Here is a 22,471-nt window from a genome sequence, read left to right on the forward strand (position 1 = left end):
GTGCTGTCCAGTGTGATAAGTTGTAAAATAAACTCTGTATTTTTCAGTATGGAGGAAGGGAAGATTAACATATTGACTATATAGTGATTTTTGAATAGAAATATTTTGTTCTATCTTATTACAATTTTACTTTTTTCTACCTTGTCCCTTTTAGGTGCAGCAGTAGCTGGAATTTACAGAGTGGCTGGGAAAAGTATGGCTCCCATGGAAGCACTGGTATTTGGAGTTGGGCAGACTGTACTGACAATAATTATTTCATTTTCAAGGATTCTTGCAACACTTTGAATCTTCTTGCTACATTTTGAATTTTCTACAAAAGTGTTGTGTATAAAAGGAAACAGTCTGCAGTGAAGCTTTCCAGAAGTGGCTTCAGTAGCTGATAGATTGGAATTACCAGGGAAATGCATGGTATGTGGACTGCAAAACTAGAGGTCCTATCCATTTGGAAAATACTTCCCTCTAGAGTCCAAAAATGACACCCTACTGCACTGTACCTAATGTGCCTCTGTCATTGGCAAGGTGTAATCCATTAAGGAGAAGCTTGAGATAAATCACCTTGTGAAGCTGCTAATCAGGCAAACAGTTGGTGTTGTGATCATTGTTTGTGACAGTATTGAAGAAAATACAGGGGCATTTCTGAAGAATGAATAAATGTGCCAAACGTGAAACTGATTTTTAAAAAAAATATATATTGATAATGTGACCATTTAAATGTGTAGTAACTGAGTGCTACAGACACAGTTAAAAAATTCAGGTATAACAGCTAGGTATTTGCTTATTAATATTAATTGAATCCCATTCAGTTCAGTACATTAGCAAGGCTATGGGGAGAAGACAATTGTGAACTGATTTTATATGTGAGCAGATTCAGTAGATGAAACAAAGCTCTAATAAGGATATGAATGCTACTTATTCAAAATGAGAGCATTTTATGAATGAGTTTATTAAGATGCATTGTATTAACTAAAGGCAGTTTCAGTAACTTTATTTCTATACTTTCATATCTTATAATTTATGGTAAACCCACTAGTCATATTACAGATTTTAAAAAGTTGTATGAGTCAGATGATACAGCTTACAAAATGAAATGTCCTTAATGAAATGATCCATAATTTTCTAAATCAAATTGTTTTGAATCAGAAAGCCAGTTGTAATGATCTCTAAAATTAAGCACTCAGTAATATCATTTTAAGACCAGTGGGAACCATCAGTCTTGAAAAACACATGCTTACCACATAAATTATACTGTGATAGACACAAAGAAAAGAAGACAAAGAAAAAGCAATTTTTTTGTATGCAATTCAGAACAAAATTATTCTGGTAAGCTATTATAATTTTAAAAACAGGGCAGTTTAATTTCTTATTTCAATTTCCCAATTTTTAGATGGCTTGGAAGCAATTATATATGACTTTCATCTGCTTAGCTTTCAGTAGATACATTCTGTTTGTGTGCTTGAACAAAAGTAATAGTGGTGTGGCTGTAGTTGTCTTTACTGTAAAATGTTATGAAATGAATACCAATAACAGAAAGTATCTTAATGGACCAGTGTGAGTATTAAGAAGAAGTGACTAAATTGCACCTTTGCCCTGACACATATAGGTCTCTTGTGCAGTCAAGCCCCACACTGCATGTGCTGGCATTTGAAAGAAAAGCAAGGTTCTGTACTTTTGGAAGAGAGTACAAGTAGCAGTGGCTGAAAAATACATTTGAATGTTTTACCAGAGAACCTTAGGTACTTTTATTGCCCATCGGTTCATCCACTTCCACAGCACTTCATTCACTCTAGCTGCAGATGCTCCTCCCTTAATAAAGTGGAATTTCTGGCTAGGAATCAGAACAAACAGTCCTGATACATACTGGCAGTTCACTAAGTGTGAATTGGTTCTTAAAATTGAGATTAAAATAGGCATTGGGTCTACATATGCATCTTAAAAAAAGACAAAAACATGGCCACAAATTGTCATGATAACATAATCATACCCACAGGAATAATAATTTGACAGTACAATTCTTTGCTCCGTAGCCTTTCTAGATATTGTGGTAAAAATCTCAATTTATACTCATACGTATTAATTACATTTATTACCTAGGTCTACCTTGGTCTAGGTAAAAATTTAAAAGAGATTTACTGTTTATCTTTTTGTCATTCTTATAATAGCAGTGGTAGGCAGTTCCTGCAAGAATACATACATACATGCATCCAAGCGTATATATATGTATGTGTGTGTGTGTGTGTGTGTGTATACACACACACACATACATACACACACACACACATACATATACACACACACACACATACATACATACATATATACATACATATATATGGAACTATTTCATCATTTGACTGCAGAGCTCTGTCTGCAATAGCCACAAATAGAAATTTTGTGCTCATCCTGAGATCTGAGTCAAGGTCAAAAGGCAGTGGAAATAGCATTACTATTGGAATTTAATGAAATATATTTTGTTTCAGATAATTTAAATGTAAATACCAAGGTACATTTATGTATGTATGTAGGTATATATGTATGTATTTACTTACTTACTAAACATACAGTAGTACAAAATGATTTGGGTGGGCGGTAGTGCCTTGAGTATATATTAGAACTAATTTTTTAGTTTCTCCATTTTTCTGCTGTTCTGTATCTACTGATGAATTACTGTGTGGCAATGTTGTAATGGATATGGTAGTGAAGTTCCCATTAAAATTACAACAAAAACACAATTGGAAAATATTACCCCAGTTCAAGCCACAAGGATTTTTAAAGAATTAATTCAGTTGGAGGAAGATTATTTCTACAAGGCTTTATAGTTAGAATTCTACATCTTAATTTCCATATTTTATTGAGCATCAAAACATGCTGTATGAAATGCTGTTGTATTTATATGTACTCTGGTTTGATATTTAGTGTTACATGTACAAATTTAATGGTTTTACAAAACAAACATTCTCAGGCCCCAGAACTAAAGACAGTTATATAGATTGTATTTGTAAATTGCTAGTTATAATGATTTTAGGGCTATATGCAGAAACGTCATGCTGGAGACTCAGATGCTTCTTATGTTATTTGTGGTTGCCTCATCAGATAAAACTACCAACAGTTTTTCACAAAACAAACTCTATTGGTATTAAAAGTAGGGTGGGAATAATTTATATGCTAGTAGAAATGCACTTTTTGTTAAAATACTGCAATACATTTATTGTCACCAATAATATATAATGCGTTTTTAACATGGCCATCTAAAAAATGGATCTACTGAGAAAAACTAAGCAAAAGTATTTTACAACAGGAGGCAATCATAGATAATCCCTAGTAAAATTAAGCTGATGAAATGTTTTGTAGATAAATCATTGTATATGATTTTGTTTTTGTATAAAAGGATGGTGGATAGAACCTCTTACTGTTCTTGTTTAGTAATGGGTATTGAAATACACATTTGAACAGACAATAGATACCATTTAGTGAAGACATCTCTGGCTTCCCATGCCTTTGAACAGAATACATCAAACTTGTATTTTAAAGTGACTGCAGTGATAGTTATTTATTGCTTTTAAAAATGGATTTATATATTAAAAACAGGAATGAAGTAACCAAGGAAGTGTGTTTTATAGCAATATTCTTCTATATTCAGTCTTGAAAATAATAGATAAGGAATAATGTTCCTAGGACAACTTTTCATCTTCTAAAAAGGGTGAGAGTATATGAATTCCTTGTAAGTTTATATTAGAGTGCTTTAGTTCAGGGTGAAATGTTCTTTGTATGAATGGCGTTACCATAATATCTCCAGCTGCTAAAATAAGTGAAAGAATTATCTATGCTATTCTCCAAATATGTATTTGGAGAAAAGTTTCAACTTGGACAAGCATTCTTAAGAAAAATGCAGTGTAACATTTCTGCAGTACCAATATTTGAACATGAACAGAGTTATTAACAACTATTGGAGAACAATTGAAAAATTCACAAGATTCAAAATAAAACTCTTCCAGGCCTTCAGTTTTTTAAGTAAATAACATAAGTTCAATGAAATAATAGCATTCTAGATATTCCCTTTAGTTACTTAGATTAACAGGTTAAGTTGGTTTGTTTTATATACACATGGACCAAAGAGGTGGTTTAGTATTTGTTGTATTTATTTGTAATATAGCATTTTAAATATATTTTTCTTGAGTAATTTGAGGAAAGCAGTAGTATTTCCTCTTCAGTTTGCACTTTGCTATATTTTGTTTCAGTATGATAAACTTATTTCTACTTGAAGCTTGCATATTTTTGTTGTATTGTAGTAAAACCAAGCAATCAGCTTTTGGTATAATTAAACTGATTTTTAAAATTAGTTATGGTTGAAGTTTATTATCCATTTAGGTAACTCCATGTCTTCCCTCCCCAAAACCATGTTTAACATTTTAAGGCACTAATTTTGTACATGTTATCAGTCTTGCATCATTGCATAAAATATTCAGTGGGCCCAAGTTTCTCCAATTCAGTCAAGCCTTTTTCTGTCTGCATTTACTTGTAAAATAATGTGCCTCCAAGCCTTGTATTTACTTTCACTGTGTGTTGCAGAGGAGAGGGCCATGTGGTTTTCATAAATCCATAGTTGGATTTAATAATTTATTACTTTGCTAGAGACATGTCCAGTGGGGAGAGGAGAGGCAAAACAAGTGTGTTAAAGCTCACAAAAGTTTAACACACTTTTCTTTTTTTCTACATTTTGGGGAAGAAGGAAAGTTAAGAATTGCTCCTGAATTTTAACAACACAAATTGTGGGTGCTTTGGAGTAAGAAAACAGTGTTGGGAACCACAAATCAGCTATAGAACAGTGATCTTCAGATGCAAGTACAGCCACAGAAAAGTTGGTCAGTGTCTTAAAAATGTGTTTCTCTTCCATTGAGATTAATAGAATTAACTGGAAAAAAAATAGGATACAAAATATGGGGGAGCCGTTTCTCCCTTTATTGCAAAACTTAGACATTAAAATGTGGGCAAATTGTAGAAAGTACTGAAGATCCAGCAAATTGCAGGATTTCCCTCTGATTCCATACAATTCAAATTATTACCTCATAGAATTGTATGAGAGAAGTGCCTCAGTGCTTACATAAACATCTTTGGCCAGATTTGTGATATTTATGATAGTGTGCTTTTGATTAATGCCATCCTTCAGTTAAAAAATTGAAGTCAAAATCAGAATATTATCTATGAGAAAGCTACAATACTGAGTTTTGCCTAGATGTTTATGAATGAATGAATGAATGAATGAATGAATGAATGAATGAATGAATGAATGAATGAATGAGAATATATATAAATTCTGAAGATGTTCTAGGCTACATGGTTAGTCATTACTATTAATTTTTTTCTCAGGAATAGGCTTCTTCCTTTCTGTGTACAAGTGTAGGTACATTTTCCATTTTGTTTATGAACATTTGCACATTCATACTCTTAAACATGCTCCTGGAAGAAAAGATAGGAAAACCTTGTAACTCTTCTTCTTGAAAGAGATACATATTATCTTAATAGCTTCAGAAGTGTTTCATCATAATCTTAGCTGTTAACATAATATAAGTGGTGATTACAATAATTTCCTCTACCTTTATGTCTGCAGCAAACTACTTGTACACAGTTACTTAAAACACAGATGTTGGAAGATTCTCTACCCAATTGCAAGTCCTTTAATATATATGATGGTGTGAAGAAAATCTGTGATCTGCATTGTAATTAATTCACACCTGGTGGATTCACTAGATAGATTTATTCATTCACTGAAACAGCATTGATCATGCTTTTGGATGACCTCTGATGGGAGCAGGATGGGGGTAGTGCAGTGTCACATGTTGAGTTAGGTGGCCATATGAACTGGATAAATAAAAAAAATCCTGGTTCTATTTGACATTTGTTGGCCTTCAATACCATTGACCGTGGTATCCTGGATCGGCTCCATGGGATGGGAGTAGGTGGCACTGTATTGTGCTGGTTCTCTTCCTTCCTATGAGGCTGATTCCTGTCAGTGTTGATAGGGAGTGAGAAGTCCCACTCTCAGCCCCTATTATGTGGGGTACTCTCTCTGCTTCTGTTTAACATCTATGTGAAGTGGCTGGGTGAGATCATCCATCACCTTGGTGTGTACCCAGTTGTACATCTCCGCCCCTGGTAAACTAAGGAGTGCTGTTGATGTCCTGCCTTTATGCCTAGAGACTGCAGGGGTCTGGATGGGGAACAATCAGCTAAAACCTTGGCAAGCCTGAGCAGTTTTGGGTCTTGGAGCGTTCCAAATCTGGGAATTTACCATCTTTGGGTGCTGGGTGGGGTTGCATCTCCTGTGCTCAATCTGAGGGCCCTTCTGGACTCACAACTTGTGCTTGAAGAGCAGGTGGCAGCTGTGGCTAGGAGGGTCTTTGTGCAACTTCATGTTGAATGCCAGTTGCACCCATTCCTTGATCAGAAGGCTTTACTCTGAGTTACTCATGGCCTGGTCACCTCCTAAATGGACTACTGGTAACACATTCTACATGGGGATGCACTTGAAGAGTATCCAGAAGCTTCAACTGGTGCAAAATGCAGTGATGTGGGTAGTTACGTGTGCTCCTAAACATGGCATGTTACTCTTCTCCTTGAGCTGCATTAGCTGCCAGCCTGCTTCTGGGTTCAGTTCAGTGCCTGGGAGAATAACCAGGTCTTTAAGGCCTTGCAGAATGACATCAGGGTGGAAAGCCACCCAGATCTCAGGGGAAACCTCTGCAACGGAGAAGGCTCACTTCCACAGTCCCAATAGATGGCACTGTTTAATCAAAGGAACCTAGAGTGCACAACTCTGTCAGATTGAATTGGCCAGGCTGACACCACAGGAGATAGGCAATCCCTCAAGTAATTCTCTGCCATGTAGGGCTTTATAGGTCATAACCAGCACTTTGAATCACATCTGGAAGCAAACTACCAACTACAGGTGGTCTTCAGTTAACAGCCACTCATTCATCGACCATTCAAACTTATGACAGTGCTGAATGAGTGGTACTTATGATCGGTCCTTGAAGTTCCTGCTGTTGCAGCACCCCCAAGGTCACATGATCACAATTCCCTGCATTTCTAACCATTGCAGCAACCCACGGTCATGTTACCGTGATTTGCAACCTTCCCTGCTGGCTCCCCAAAAGCAAAGTCAATGGGGAAGACGGCAGGAAGTCAGAAGTCACAGTCACATGAGATCCTTGCTTAACAACCAGGGTGATTCACTTAACTACAGTAACCAGAGACTGCCAGAACTGCCATCGCTTAGTGGCACAGTCACATGATGTCATGCTTTCTGACCATATCACTTAGTGAAGGAAATTCCAGTCCCAATTACCATCATTAATGTGGACTACCTGTAATGTATAATGATTTATGTTAGAAACTTGAAAGATTTGTGTTGCAATGATGTCTATTAATTGCATTCCCTTTTACCTCTGAGGGGACAATATGATGAACTTAGATTAAAAAAAAAGTATCTCCCAATTTCTAGTAGTTGACTGATAAGTTCATCTTGCGTCTCCTATTTATAACTAAATACAGGATTACATCTTTGACTTGTTAAAAACAAAATAACATTTGTCACCCTCCAAATACCCATTTCTGCTCCTAGACATGTTTTACTTTCCAAATTCAACTTAATGTCATTAATTTGTGTGGCTGGTTAGCATAGTTAGACTTCAATTTCAATCCACCCTAAACATATAATAGATATTACAGATATAATAGAGTTTCCATATAATTAGTCCAAGACAATGAGTGCATTCTGAAAATTCACCAGTTGTAAGTTGCTCCTGTTCAGGATGAACATATGCTTAGTTCTGTTTCATTTCATTGATTATATGCATTGGATCTTGTTCCTTTGGGATAATAGCTTGCTCAGGTTTACCCTACATTTGGGATCTGGTTATGTTTATGAATTACATATTACTCACTATGAACTAAAATAGTAATGCATAAATGTTCCATTATATGAAACCTGAACTGAATTAGGTGGCTTGATTCTTAGATAGATAGATAGATAGATAGATAGATAGATAGATAGATAGATAGATAGATAGATAGATAGATAGATAGATCTGAAACATAAATTTGAATGTGCTCATTACTTGTAAAGATCAACTGAAAGGTGACTTAATTTTTTTACTTGTGGATTCCATTTTCATGTATTCAAAAAGTAGCTATTTAATTAGCTATCATTTATGATTAAATTATACTTCTTCACAAGATCTGTTAGAAAACAAGGAGTTATCATCCTGGGATAATTCTATGTATGCTTCATTTTTCCCGAGACTACATTGGTAATGGAGTAGTTTCACTTAAAATGATTTATTTACATAACAACATGACTTTTAACAGACTTTCTCCCACTTGTGGTACATAATGTAAGGAGAGCCTCCCAGAAGAAAGAGGAATTTCCATCTCTTTCCCTTCCACTCTTGCTCAGGTGAATCAGAGAAGAATTTTCATCTCAGCAGAGGAAGAAGCAGGCTGTTAGGGGTAGAAGTTCATTATTCTGATTTTAGACATTCTCTCTAGTTGAGAATTCTCCCATTGGGGTGGGGGGAAGACATCTGTTCAATATGTCTTGGCTGCAACCAGTAAAGGGGGAATTCCAAAAGCTCTTTCCAGTCCATAACTTGTTTCCCCAATTTAACCATTTCTTACAGTTTTATTTGCTGCCCTCCCCTGTCCAGAAATTTCTCCTACAGCTTTGGGTGGAGAAATTCCAGTCCCCTCTTGGTAATAATCTGATTCTCAACCCCAATCCTGACTCCCTTCCCTGCAAAATTTGTAGAATTAGTAGCTGCCATGGTGGGGATGATAGGTTAGTCTAGGAGCTTGAGTGTGGATATTTCTCAAGGAATTGTTGTGAGGTGGAGCACATGGACTGCTTTCTAGGGCTTTTCTGTGTTAGGGCAAACCTTCCAATAAATCAGATATTCCAGTCGGCCTCGCCACAGGTTTTTCCTCCCCCAGCAACTGAGACAGGAGGCAGCACAAAGGATAATGGAAGATATTCTAGGACCAGGAGAGGTGGGAAATGACATGTTTTCACGAAATGTAGAAGTTGTCATCAGATTGATTTTTGCCAATATTGGGAATGGTCCAATAAATTTGACATTCATCTTTTTAGACACAAATGTGAATACAAAGAATCTTGTAAAAAGCCAAACACAATCTCCAACAGTGTGGGAAAGACTAATATCAACCAGGTGATAGTGGTCTGTAGCTTATTTCTAGGAAGCCCTGGCAAGATTGAGTTATGAGCCTTGATGAATTATGACACTTCTTGGAGTTCCTGGAGTCAATAGGAGATCTTAGGAATAGGGGAAGAAGAAAGAGATGTTAGGCAAGGGTGGGAGTGGTAGCCATAGAAGATAATATATTTCAGCCTGCTCATATGGATCCTGCTGCTGCTCTCAGGCCCCCTGACAGTGACTAAGAAAGATTGCTGCAAAGCCTCATAGTCAAGTTGATCACATCAACATCAGCTTGTCCATTCTTCAGTCTAGGAACCTAGGTGATGCAGAAGTCACAATGAAAAAAAAACTGTACCCAACTGATCTGCTTTTGAGTGAATTGGGGAAACTCTGTAGATGTTCCAAATTCTTGTGAATTTGAATTTGTGAACCTTAATGGGGTGAAGCTTCTTCCAGGTGTTTGAAGTGCATCTCTGATGAAGAATAGCTCCTTGTTAAAAATATAATTGCTTTTACAAGAGTTGGGGGGGGGGGAAGCACAGAGCAATAAATCATGACATCGGTCTTTACTTGTAATGAAACAGCTGGCATCACAAAGTCAGGAGATGATGCTATGAAACAAAAGCATTTGAAGGAAAGGTTTGTTGGGTATTGAAAACCCACTTGAAAACCTAGTGAACTCTGTGAAAGCCTATTTGTTTTTTTAAAAATATTTTAATAATTACACACACACACACATATTAAGGGAGGGAGGGAGAAAAAGAGAAAGTAAGAAATATAAAAGATGACTTCGCCGTCTCCAAACAAGTATATGTATTAATAGTAATTTAACACCTTCTCTAATATTACTAAAAAAAAAAAAGCCCTCTTCATCCCCTTTCTCATCCCTAAACAATAGCTGAATTATAAGAAATATTCAACAATCAATCTAATCAGCAAAAGCATTAAGAGTGCCAGTAATAATAAACTATATATTTTAAGCTTAAACAAATAGGTCTGTTTTGCATTTTAGCTTCTAATTTTTTTCTGAGAAATGAAACCTAAAAGATCTCTTCCTTTAAGCATACAAAAGACCAATAATAGTCACATATGTGTTTTAAACTAAACCAAATAAATCATTTTACAAGTATAAATCATTGTTCTACAGTCCTGGCCAGAAACAAAAATTCAATATTAACAATCCAAGATCAAAACATGGACAATTGATCTGTTAAATCCACTCTGAATTCCTTTCTCTTTTTTTTTGAAAAGCTCAGTCTTCAGTCTCTTCTCCAAATAAAACCTCAAAAAACAATTTCTTATCATTCTCTTCCTATCTATTTTCAGAAAAGGTTTCAGAGATTTGGTATTTCCCTTCTGTATGTCCAAAATAGGGTAATTCTCAAAGTCACTCTTCCTGTCCATTACAGCTTCTTTCTCCATATCATTCTCATAATCAAGCAACTTTGAGTCCATCTTCAGATCCACAGCATCTTTTTCCATATCTTCCATTCTCTCTTATAATCTGGCATTTCTTTAAAGTTCATTTTAGAATCCTTATTCAAGTCATCCTCCACTGCTATTTTATCCAGTAAAATCTTTTCTTCTACAACCTCTGTTAGTCCCAATTTTAAAAATAGTTTCTGGACACACTGATTCCAAACAGCTAAAACATCTTTGAAAGGATACTCCTCCATTATTTTAAAAGAGATATATTCCTTTAGTCTCCGTTCCCTCTGACCTTGAAAGTTCAGTCCTATTTTATGTTTATTTTCAGAAGCAAAACTTTCCCAGGGCAGATTTTCTTGCAATTAAATCCAAATTCACTTACTGTATTTTCTTAAACATTTAAAACAATCCTTTAAAATGCTGTTTCAAATCCATCTAGCCTCTTAACTGTCCCAATCAACATTCTTAATTCCCGTTCGCTGTTTTCAAAGATTAAAATATTTCTTTTTGATCTTTAAACTTACTTTGGTCTTTTTTCTCTCAGGATAGTAAGAAATTCTCCCAGTGTACAGCATCTTGTCTTTCAGGAGTTTTTAAATTGCCAAATAAATCATAGATAGGCAGTTTACGATGTTAGTTAAAAGAGGAAGTAAAGCAAATCTAGTGTCCTTTTGAAGACTCCACACCACTGCTTGGGCTTGATGTTTTTCCCTTGACTCCCAGAGTTCTCCACCCGCTAGAGATTGCTAGATTGCAATCTCTTCCCAGGGAATCTCTGTAAAGAGTACCTGTGGGTGATCCTGTCAATCTCCTTTATTCTGGAGATAATTCCGAAGAGCTAGACCAAGGCCAGCTCCTCTTATTGCCGTAGGTGTTGGCTCCACAGAGAACAAAGCCATGTTCAATCAGCCATTTCTTCCCTGAAAGCCTCTGTGAGAGCCTTTTTGTGAGATGTAAAAACTGGGATGAAATTAAGCATGATTCATGTCATTGAGAGAAGGATGTCAGGGCAAAATAGGACAGTGTCAGGACAGTACTGAGTATCATATATATGAGTCCCCTTGAATTTTTGGGTGCCTCCCAGAGGCAGGGAGTGACTTATTTCCCAGCAATAGTTTAAGACAAGGAAAATAATCCCAGAACTGCTGATCAAGACACAAAGCTCTAGTGATAAAAAAATTGGTTGTGTTTTATTCCCTCCCCCCCCCCCCCGCTTTGTCTCCCATGGAACCTCATCAATTTCTTGGTGGAACTCTAGGATTCTGTGGAGCACAGTTTGAAATAAAACCTGGCATAGAAGATCTGCTTGCAAAATGCCTCACTTTTCTACAAGTAAGGCACTTAGCCACAGCCTCAGAGAGAGGGAATTTGGCAGGGCAATCTTGTGCAAAATGAACTGGAGCCATGGCAATATAAACACAAACTGCACGTGTGTCAGAACTGGTCCTCTCTAACCAACAGTTGAAACCTACTGACTCCCAGCTGCAAGAATTTGATGTCCAAAGAATCTGAGAAGTGGACCAAGAGAGGGGGAGGACAGAGAGAAATAGCATCTCTGCTTCTCATCTGTACTCTGACATAGTTCCTTGAGCTCTCCATCCATACAAACTGGTCAACTAAGGCTAATTCATTCCAGTCACTTTCTAAGCATATGCCATGCTTGATATACATGATTAGCTATTGTCTGTTAGCTGAGATTATCACAGGCAGCCCTCAGACTGTTCATAAAGTTAATATAATTGTCTGTGGACAGTTTGTCGCAGGAGAGGGATTAAGCCATTTCATAGCTTTTCTGGTCAAAATTCCAATTATAAATCCTACTTAGCAGTAATCTACAGAAAATTCTCCTAGTCTCAGGAAGATGAGTAATTCCAATGGCTGGTTGGAGCAGGATTCAACTGGCCCATTATCTGGTCCATGTGGTTCATCTGGGCTCCCTGGCTCTGATGCTGTGCAATTTCTTCTGATACTGGATCAAGACATTAGTAGTAGTATGCCGTCAATAGTATTGCAAGAGGATTGGTAGCCATGGTTTAGAGCTAAGCAGGTTTTTCCTCTGTAAGAAAGGAAAGTTCTAAGAGTTGCTAGGTTTGCTGTCGGACTTTTACCAGCCAATACTAAAACAAGAAGCCATGCAGCAATGATTCAAGGACAAACTCTTTGATAAGCTATGCTTATTGTAAGAATCAGAAAACCTATTAGAGAAATCCAGAAATATAAAATGTACATTTTAAAATCCTGAAGTATAAAATGCAAAGCATATTTATAGTAGTAACATGAGTGAATCTTGCACCCTTTTCTCCTCCCAGTGCTAGATTCTCACTTTTGGGCAAGAGGAATGGTAAATGCTTGTATTTTGTTATTATAGCAGACTAGCACATGTTCAGGCTGTTGGGTTCTGAACTAGCCAGATCTAGCCCTCGTGGTGTTCTATTTAATAGTGAATATTGCTTATGAAGTTACATTTCCTTTCTTTACAAAAGTTCAGAACCCAATCATTATTACACAAATTGGATTAGATCCATATGTGTTTAAGGGATTTTTTTTCCTCGAGTATCAGCGCAAAGGGAATGATTCCACACAGAGGCCTGGAGAATCCTCTCAGACATGTAAAGGTAGTGCTGGGGGCAGTAGAGAGAGGGGACTCAGTTCTTCCAGTAGCAGCCTTTGTTGGAATCCAGGTCCCTCCAAAAATCCTGGAAGTCCTCCTATTAAGAGAGGCTGGTCAGAATCATGCCCATTATCTCCTAACCAATGTCTCTGAAATTACTTGTAAATTGTCTTGCTGCCTAAAATTGTGTATTATGTAAAAGTGTTCTTTTTGTAACTGTCAATGATCCAGTGACCCTGCAGCATAAACATGTTGTGTTCAAAGAACAAACCTGTACAAAGGATCTGTTAATCCATTCCCAAACTACTGTCTGTTAGATGTATTCTTGTCTTAAATTACCTTGATCAGTGAGGAATTTCTTTGGCACAGAGTTAGATTGTGAGTTCAATTTTAATATATTAGATAATCAACACTGTGACCATAGGACATCTGTATGGCAATGGCAAGTTCATTATTTTTATACACAAAGACCAAGTATATATCAGCTGAAATGAAGTCCCCCCACTTTTTGTTGTTGTTGTTGTTAAGTTACACTGTATCTTATGCACTGATGCAATATGCATTTTCCTTCAGGAAAGTGGCTTGTTCTGTTTTTTTAATGTGAAGAAGTTGTGTACAAACAGCTTTAAATGGAGTTTGGCCATTACAAATACTTTTTAATGTAAGGTGTTTCCATTACGTGTTCCAGCTAAAAGAAGTAATGAAATTAAGTTAATCTCTTTTGCTTCTTCTATTAGTGCTATAAAGTGAATAAATAAAAGGAAGTATCAGAGCTCTAGGAAATGTTTTGTTGTCTTGTTTTGTTTTTAAACCCAGTTTTGTAGTTTTTTCCTTCCTTTTGATCAAAAGGTATTTAATCAGATGGAACAATGAAGGTGAATAAAATTTGATATCCACTGGCAAACTAGCTAAAGCAGTAGATCTGATCCAATTCAGTGGAAAGAGTTGCATTAAAAGTTAAAATACTGTAGTTGCATACATGCAACTTTGTATAAGTTAATTTCTCTATATAAACTGGCATGGCCATTCGAGAGTCCTATAGTCAGTGGGAACATTTATGCTCTACAATAATATATTGAGCAAAGATAATGTGTTTATGATTTAAACTATATATTATCTAATGTATTATACTGCATGTTTTATTAAATAGATTAGATTGGAGGAAAAGGATAACATGTTTGCGTATAAATGATGTAAATAATGTATACTATTTTCACTTTATAAAAACCACTTTTTAAGTTCTCAAATTATGTACAAAACTCACTGTAAATCACTTGTACAATAAAAATTTTTTTCATTGAAATATTTGATTTTTCAAATTTGGGACGACAACCTTTATATATTTTCCTTAATGCTGCATTTTAATTGCAGTTGTATGTACAATTCACTGGACACCTAATTCAATTTACTGGAATTTATTTTTACTAGACACATATTAAATTGCATTGTTAATATATTTGTCTTGAAAGTCTCTGCATGATTCAGTAGCTCAGCGTCCTTCCAAATTTAACTTCAAAGTTTATTTGCGATATAAATCAGACTACTCCTAATCCTCCTCTTCATCATTACCCTGAGGAGTAACAGCCAACTGTCTATTGCAAGGACCACTTTACCAGCCCCCCAAGGCTTTCCAGAATAGCTAGGTCTTAATGACTGTCCTAAATGTCAGCAGGCTAGTGCTGATCTAACCTTGAGTAGAGCATTTTAAAAAGCACACCCTTGTGGTCTCTGATAAACAGCTTTGAGGGTGGGGCTTGAGTGACGTCTTCTAGTTTGTACTGGATGGGCAGAAACTGCTGGGAAAGGCAGTCTCACAGATATCCAAGTCCTGAGCCATGTACCTGAGTGCAGTACTTTGTCCCGAGCACCAAATGGTAACCAGTGTAACTCTCAATGAGATTACTTTGGTGAACTGAGAGGTGTTCTTAACTACCCAAGCTGCATTTATGTATTTACTGATTGATTGATTGATATATGTGGCCACCTGTTCACTAAGTCATGATGGGTGGCTAATGGGGCTTAATAACATCCATAAAAGGAAAATGGTAAAATGCAATATAGTAAAACGTACTGCACTAGGGGCCATGGTGGCCATCTATATTTTCCAGGTGATTTTCATGTTGTAGTAGTCCAGCCAAGAGATGACCAAGGCATGAGTTGCTGGAAGTAGAATTTCCTGTGATCAGGAAAAGTTGTAACTCTTTCAAAAGATGGAGTTATACAAAGGCCCTCCTAACCACCGTCTCAATAACCTTCTCCCCAAAGGAGAAGTTGGAGGGTGGCCTTTAATTATCCAATACCCCTGGGTCAGGGAATAACTTTTTGAGGAGGGGGCACACCAACACCTCTTTCAGGTACACCATTTATTACTGCTCTGTCCCAGCTACCTGTTGCTTCCCTGGAGCCTTTCACAAACCAGGAGAGGAGGGATCTAACCTACAAGTGACAAAAGTGATCCTCTCTACTTCATCAGGACTAACAGTTTCAAATTCACCCCCGGTAAACTTGCAAAATGATGTCACCTGTATTGAACCTGCCCAGCTGGTGTCAACCTCTGAGTGAATCTGAATTATTTTATTCTCAGGATGCATTGCAAATTCTTCACACCATCCTGCTAAATATACTTCCAGCCTGTCCTTCCCCCAGAGGTTCTGGGTCACTCTGAAAAAGGCTGCTGGGTGGCAATCTGAGGATGCAGTAAGAGTAGTGAAATATTGTCATTTTGCTACTCTTACTACCTTGATGTAGACTTGAACCTGAGCTCTTATCCATGTTTAGGCAGACTCATGCTTTGTCTTCCACCTGCATCACTTAGAGGACAGATATTAATGTCCGCCACCCTTGCATCTGAAACAAAACCCTCACGTTCTGAAACAAAACCCAAGTTATGCATTAGTCCCTTGATAATCTGGGACAAACCTATGGTTATGTTAACCATGAACTCCTAAACTGCCGCTAAACCCGCCCCCAGAGAAGGTAAGTTGAAATCAACAGAACTGTAAGTCTGGGGAACTCCAGCAGCAAACCAGAGATAAGGTCTTGAAGTTCAAAAGGGGACAATGCTATGCAGCGGGGAAACAGTACAAAAAAGTTGCAGTCCCAGCTAGTCCCTAACTTCAGAAACAGAGTCTTGTACCCAGTTATCCATAGATTAGTGTCATTGGTTGCCAGCAAAGGTTCCTGCAACCCAATTGCATTCTTCCTCTATCTTGGTTTGTGGCTGGAGCCAAATCTGAAACCTGGATGGGTGCATTTCTGAGAAGGAAACATCTTTCTCTTCACCCATCTAGGTCTCAGGAATAACAACTTGAAAAACATTAATTGGTGGGTAATGAGCAATCTGTAGAGTAAATGATTTGTCACTAGATGGTGCCCTTCACCCATTCATTTCATACTGTTAGAAGATTCTAAACTAATCAAGTTCACTTTTATAGCTTGCCTGATGTTCGGTGGAACAGCAATAACAGTCATAATGAATTCAGACGCAAACTCAGTTCAACTTTTTCATTAAGGTTTGTGTCTTTGATGTTTTTAGTGCCACTGTAGCAATGCATTAGGATTCTGTTCAGAAATCTGCTGATTTAGTGTCGATGGAGAGAAGTCATCCTGTCTTCTGTGGACTTGGGTTCAGCATAACATTTTTCAAACCCAACCATTGTATGCAGTGTGATATGCCAACCAGGCTGTCATTGAAGTCATACTCTCCAATGGCAATTTGCAGCATTATGCTTATTTTTCAGCTTGGAAAAGGAATATAGTGTGCAATCCACCCAGTTTCTTAGGCCACATTCCCCTATCAAATCAAAGTACTGAGGACCTGCCATAAGGAACTCTTGATATTTGTAGGGTTTTTAATGAATACACTTGTCAGTGTGTAACTGCTACCTCAAGTGGCTTGCAAAAGTTCCATTTTCCATTTTCGTTGTGTCCTGGGAAAGCTATATAACATTTGTCCAAAATGCCCCAACTTGGAACCTACCTGAATTGGCTCCCAATAATCATTGTCCCATTGAAAATTCACATACCTCTATGCAGGTCAGGATATACTTACAAATCCCTTCAAACAAGGAAGATGAGCACACCCTATTTCTTCAAAAATAACTGAAACCCTAGTGGTAGCAAAATTTTGCTCCTAATTTTTTGAACAGGACAAGCTGTAAAATCCACTCAGTAAATAGCATTAAAATTCTCAATAGAAACTACCAAAGGGAATCCAGAATGATAGGAGAAATTCTTGCTAGTGTAAAGTAGCAGCAAAGCAGTAACTATTCAGAACAGTAAACTATTCAGAATAAAATTTTCTGGAAACTGGGAAATGCAAGAGGTACGTGTACTTAGAATGTTCAATGAGATTTGTGAGGTGGAAGGAAAGAGAAGAAACGACCAACATCAAGGTGGATGGACTCACAATGGTGGCGGCTGCACCACTGGAAAACCTGAAAGACCACGTTAGGGTGTCATAGAGAAAATCTGTCTTTGTGCTCACTAGGAGTTGAAAACAAGTCGATGGCATATAATCAATCAATCAATCAATCAATCAATCAATGTAATAGAAATCTCAAAAACTGGATGATTATATAAAATGAAATAAATATAAAAAATAAGGAACATTACCTACTCAAAAAGTAATTATTTTCAAAAATAACTAAAAAAATAAGGAACATTACCTACTCAAAAATAATTACCCAGCCTTCTCCTTCTACAAGCAAAATATTTGTTGAGAAATATTTGTTCAGAAATGCATCCCATCCACAGCCCATTTAAACTTGAGTATTTCTACTGAAAGTAGTGTCAGAAAACGACAGACACGGGTTCGGTTATCCAGTAGACAGAAGTTTTTATTGGGCACGTTTGCAAAGGTGGGTCCCTCCCGCAGCAATGGAGGAACCCCGAAGCAAGGTCTGACAGGTTTTTATACCCCCTATCTGTCCTCCCCCTCCTGCGAGGGCTTGGCTCACAATCTCACCTTTTTTACCGCCCCGGAGCGCCGCTAATTAACCGCAAAACCGCAGACATTCCACTTTCCGAATCCAATCAGCGCAATACACATTCCAATCCCCACTTGACCCGACAGCCGCCCCCTGCCGTTTCTCTTCACTCTGGTGCGATCGTGCCTCTTGCCTGCAGTCTTTCCTCCCTCCTGCCGTCCCTCTCCACTCTGGTGCGAGTGTGCCTTCTGCCCATCCTCCCTCCTGCCGTCCCCCAAGGCTGCCCCATGGTGCACAGCGCTCTCCATTAGCAAACATGGTTCGTTTGAGGCCCTCACTTCTCCCTGCCTTCTCACAATCCCCCTTTTTCTTTTCACGCCTCTGTTGGGCCTCAAACCTGGCTAACAGGATTGCTCCCTCGTCCCGGACCCGGGGCTTCACACACTGGGACAGGTAATTCCCACAAGCAGGGAGGCATTGCATTAAGCAACATACTAGGACCAGTAAGGCAATGAAACCAATGGCTAGTACAGAAAGTTGTTTTAACCAAGCAAAGTTAGGTAACCAACTAGTGAGCCACGACCAATTCCATCCCTCTGGATCCTCAGATATGCGAGAGGCTAAGGTCTTCAACTTGGCTAGTTTTGCTTCAACATAATTCTCATTGTTGGTTAGGTTAAAGCAACAAAGACCTTGAAAAGATTCACAGCCTTGTCCTGCCCTTAATAGGAGATAGTCTATAGCTATCCGATTTTGAATGACCACCCTCCTGATCTCAGTGACTTCTTCAGTGAGGGCTGCAATGAGAGAGGATGTAAGGTTGACACTTTTAGCCAGGAGGCAGGCCACCTTCCTTAGGTCCAGGTAAGCCCTTCCACTTAGTGCAGGAACCCCTACTAAGGAGAGGGCCAGAGCCATGGCTTCTGTTTCAGACAAGAGTGTCACATCACTCTCACAATCAGATGGCAGCTCCCTTTTTCTTTTTTCTTTTGATGGGTGCGCTTGTATTGGAGGCAGGGCATATAGAGAGGTCAGGCGCCCTATGGCACAAGGGCCACCTGAACTATAGGCTGGAACATAGGTGTAAGCTTCATGTCCACATAACAAAAAGAAACCTTTAGGTAGGTATAGAGGGGTTGAGGCGTAAGGGATATTATAGACCCCTCCACAAGTGAAAGCAGGACCTTTTGAGGGCAATGGGGGGTACGGTTCTGGGTATTGTTGAAATATACACATTGAGTTGCATTAGTTGTCCCCAAGAGATTTAGAGCCATTTGCCTTTGATTAGTCCAGGGTCTTGGTATGGGAGAAGACCCAAAATGATAGAACATCCCCCCCCTCCCACGGGGATCATCCCCAGTGATCAAAGCTGTCTGTGCCAATTCTACGCCTTTATGTTGGTCATCTCCTCCCCTGCCTTAGTTCAGTTCCTTTTAAGTTTTACTTTGAGTCCGTCTCCCGGTTGGGCAGTCCACGGTCGGGGGTCGGGAGCTCGCTTAACCCGATGGTAGTGGGTCCAACCCCCCTGTCGGGTTCGAACCGCCGATTCAGTTGTCAGGAGAACTTGGTATGGTCCCTCCCAAGACGGCTTCAGTTTCTCATCCTTCCACGTCTTTATCAGGACCCAATCCCCTGGCTTGTGGGGGTGTTGGTCTTCCAGCAAGGGGGGCCGCTGAGCGAGGAGTCCCTGTTTTCTTAAAGATAAGAGAGATTGTGACAGTACCAGGAGATACTTTCTCAGGAAGGCATCCTTTAGCTCGGGGATAGGCTCTCCCATTGGAGCCAGGAAAGGTCTTCCCATCATCAGCTCGAATGGGAGACCCCCACATCCTTGCGAGGGGCTGTCCGCATTCGAAGCAGGGCAACCGGAAGTGTCTTTGTCCAAGGTAGCCCTGTTTCCAATCCCAGTTTGGTGAGATGTTGCTTCAACACCCCGTTGGCCCTTCCCACAGCTTTACAGTGTCTACCAAAGCCTGCACCCCCCGTGAGACCCTTCGTGCAGTTTCTCCACCATCCCCCTCATGTCAGCACGGCTCACTACTGGGGTCCCCTCAATTGTAACCCAATGACCTGCTTCCTCCCTGCAACCTTCCCTTTCCAGCAGCTGTGAGTAAACCCCGTTCCAGCCAAATTTTCCCGAAAGTGTGCACTACTCCCCAGGCATATCGCGAGTCTGTGTAGACGGTGAGGGACACTCCCTTTCCCAACTCTAGTGCCCGTTTCAAAGCGTGCACTTCACACAGCTGAGCCGACCAGTCCGCTGGTAGTGCCCCCTTCTCTATTGTCTCTCCCTCCGCCGTCACTATCGCATATCCTGACTTCCTTTGTCCCTGCTCTACTCGGCTAGACCCATCCACAAACCAGACCTCACCCTCCTCCAGCGGGACCGCCTGCAGGTCCTCCCGGGTCTTTGTTTGCAGCTGCAACAGGGTGGAGCACTCGTGCTCCGCCGGCTCCCATTCTTTCCGCTCCCCGCAAGAAACTCCGCTGGGTTCAAATTCCTGTCTGTTCCTACCACCACATCAGGACTTATCCGGAGAACTGTCTCATATTTCAACATCCTCCCTTCTGTCATCCAAGCAGCCGCCTGCTGACTAAGCACACTTAAGATCTGATGGGGTGAATGGACAATCACGGGGCTCCCAAAAGTGAGTTTTTCCTTCTGTCACTAGCACAGCAGCGGCAGCCACTGCCTGCACACAAGTCGGCCATCCCCTCACCACTGGTTCTAGGGCTTTGCTCAGGAAGGCCACTGGTTGATATTTCCCAGCCCGTCTCTGAGTCAGCACTCCAATGGCAGTTCCCCCATGGGCTGTAACGTATAGGTGAAAGGGGGGCCAAGTTCGGTAGAGCCAGAGCCGGGGCCGTCACCAGGCTCCTTCGTAATTCCCCCACTTCTCTGTGTCCCCGTCTGTCCATTCTACCCTGTCAGATGATCCTTTCAACTTCTCATACAGAAACTGAGCCTTGCTCATGTACTCATCTATCCATAGCCGGCAATATCCTACTAGACCCAGAAACCGCCGCACCTCCGTTTTAGTATGAGGGGGCTTCAACTGCATTATCCCCTGTATCCGAGAAGGATCAATCAACTTCTCGCCCTTCCGGAGTACATGTCCTAAATACTTGACCTCCCTTTTCACAAATTGGACCTTCCCTTTAGACACCTTCAATCCTTCCTCAGCCAACCAGTTCAATAAAGCCACTGAGTCTTCTCTCACCTTTACTTCCTTCTCTCCAGACACCAACAAATCATCCACATACTGCAGCACCCGAGAACCCCCAGGGGTCCGGAACCCCTGGAGTTTCTCTTCCAATGCCTGTCCAAACAAGAGGGGGCTCTCGGTGTACCCCTGGGGCAGCACCGTCCATCTCAGTTGTTGCTTCAGCCCACGCCTCCCATCCCGGGACAGCGGGTATTGGGCTTGCCGCAAACCCGTCACCCCTGGTTTCAAGGGGATGCTAATTGGGGCGATGCGAAACCGACCCGCCCCCCCCTCCCCTCCCTCAGGGTTCACAACCTCCACGTCCGCCTCTCGCAACAAACACATCCTTTCTGCCTGTTCCACATTCCACAGCTCTACTACTAGACTACCCATTAGATCCCTTCCCAGCAAGTTCACTCTCGCCTGTGGGATCAGTAACACATCTGCAGTTACCTCCTTCCCATTCCACTCCAGTCTCACTCCCTCCAGTACGTCTGCCTTGACCGGAGAGCCTCCCACCCCCATCACCGATACCGACGTGCCCCGGGATTTCGCAATCCCTGGGATCGGTTGGCACAGCGATGTTCGGGAGGCTCCGGTGTCCACGAGGAACTGCTGTTCCTCGCCGGTGGGACCCACCGTGATGTTTACCAAGGGTTCCCCGTGGGTCCCGGTTGGGGAACCATGACCCCCCTAGTCGTACAGGGGGAAACTCCTCTCATGTTCTCCCGATGTTCAGCATTATTGGGATCCCAATTTGGGTCTGCCAGAGGGAATTTAGTATCTGCGGCCGGGGCATTTGGGACATTTGCATTCCTTTGCTCCCAAGCCCCGAGCGCAGCTCGCCGAATCTGGCCCCTCTCTTCTGGCGTATAGAGGTGGGCTAAAATGTAATTCAGTTCCCCCAGGAGTATTCCACCGGGCCGAGAAAAAGTTCCAATTGTTCGGCAGCGGTATGGGCGTTCTCTTGCATACGAGGGAGGGTCCTTTTTAATTCCCTCAATTCACTGGGTTTGATGGGAACTGTTACGTAACTGGTGACGGTCACCCCCTGTGCGTTCGTTCCGTTCGGGACTTCCCGGACGGGGA

At 40.2% G+C, this 22,471-nt stretch overlaps 1 protein-coding gene across 2 annotated transcripts in view; it reads left to right on the forward strand.

The window, feature by feature from the left end:
* The window catches only part of TMEM170B (transmembrane protein 170B), a 31,784-nt gene extending 17,120 nt beyond the window's left edge, over window positions 1-14,664 (forward strand). For both annotated transcript variants that reach the window (XM_088130636.1, XM_007427163.3), the window contains one exon: window positions 155-14,664. In XM_088130636.1, coding sequence (XP_087986762.1) covers window positions 155-285 — 131 coding nt within the window. In that variant the 3' untranslated portion in view covers window positions 286-14,664. The remainder of the gene's footprint in view (window positions 1-154) is intronic.
* Window positions 14,665-22,471: the final 7,807 nt, after the last annotated feature.

Source organism: Python bivittatus, unplaced genomic scaffold, assembly GCF_059951505.1.
Source record: "Python bivittatus isolate LINGU-HERP-01145 unplaced genomic scaffold, Pbiv_v1 ctg000840_np1212, whole genome shotgun sequence".
In the NCBI taxonomy this organism is placed as follows: Eukaryota; Metazoa; Chordata; class Lepidosauria; order Squamata; family Pythonidae; genus Python; species Python bivittatus.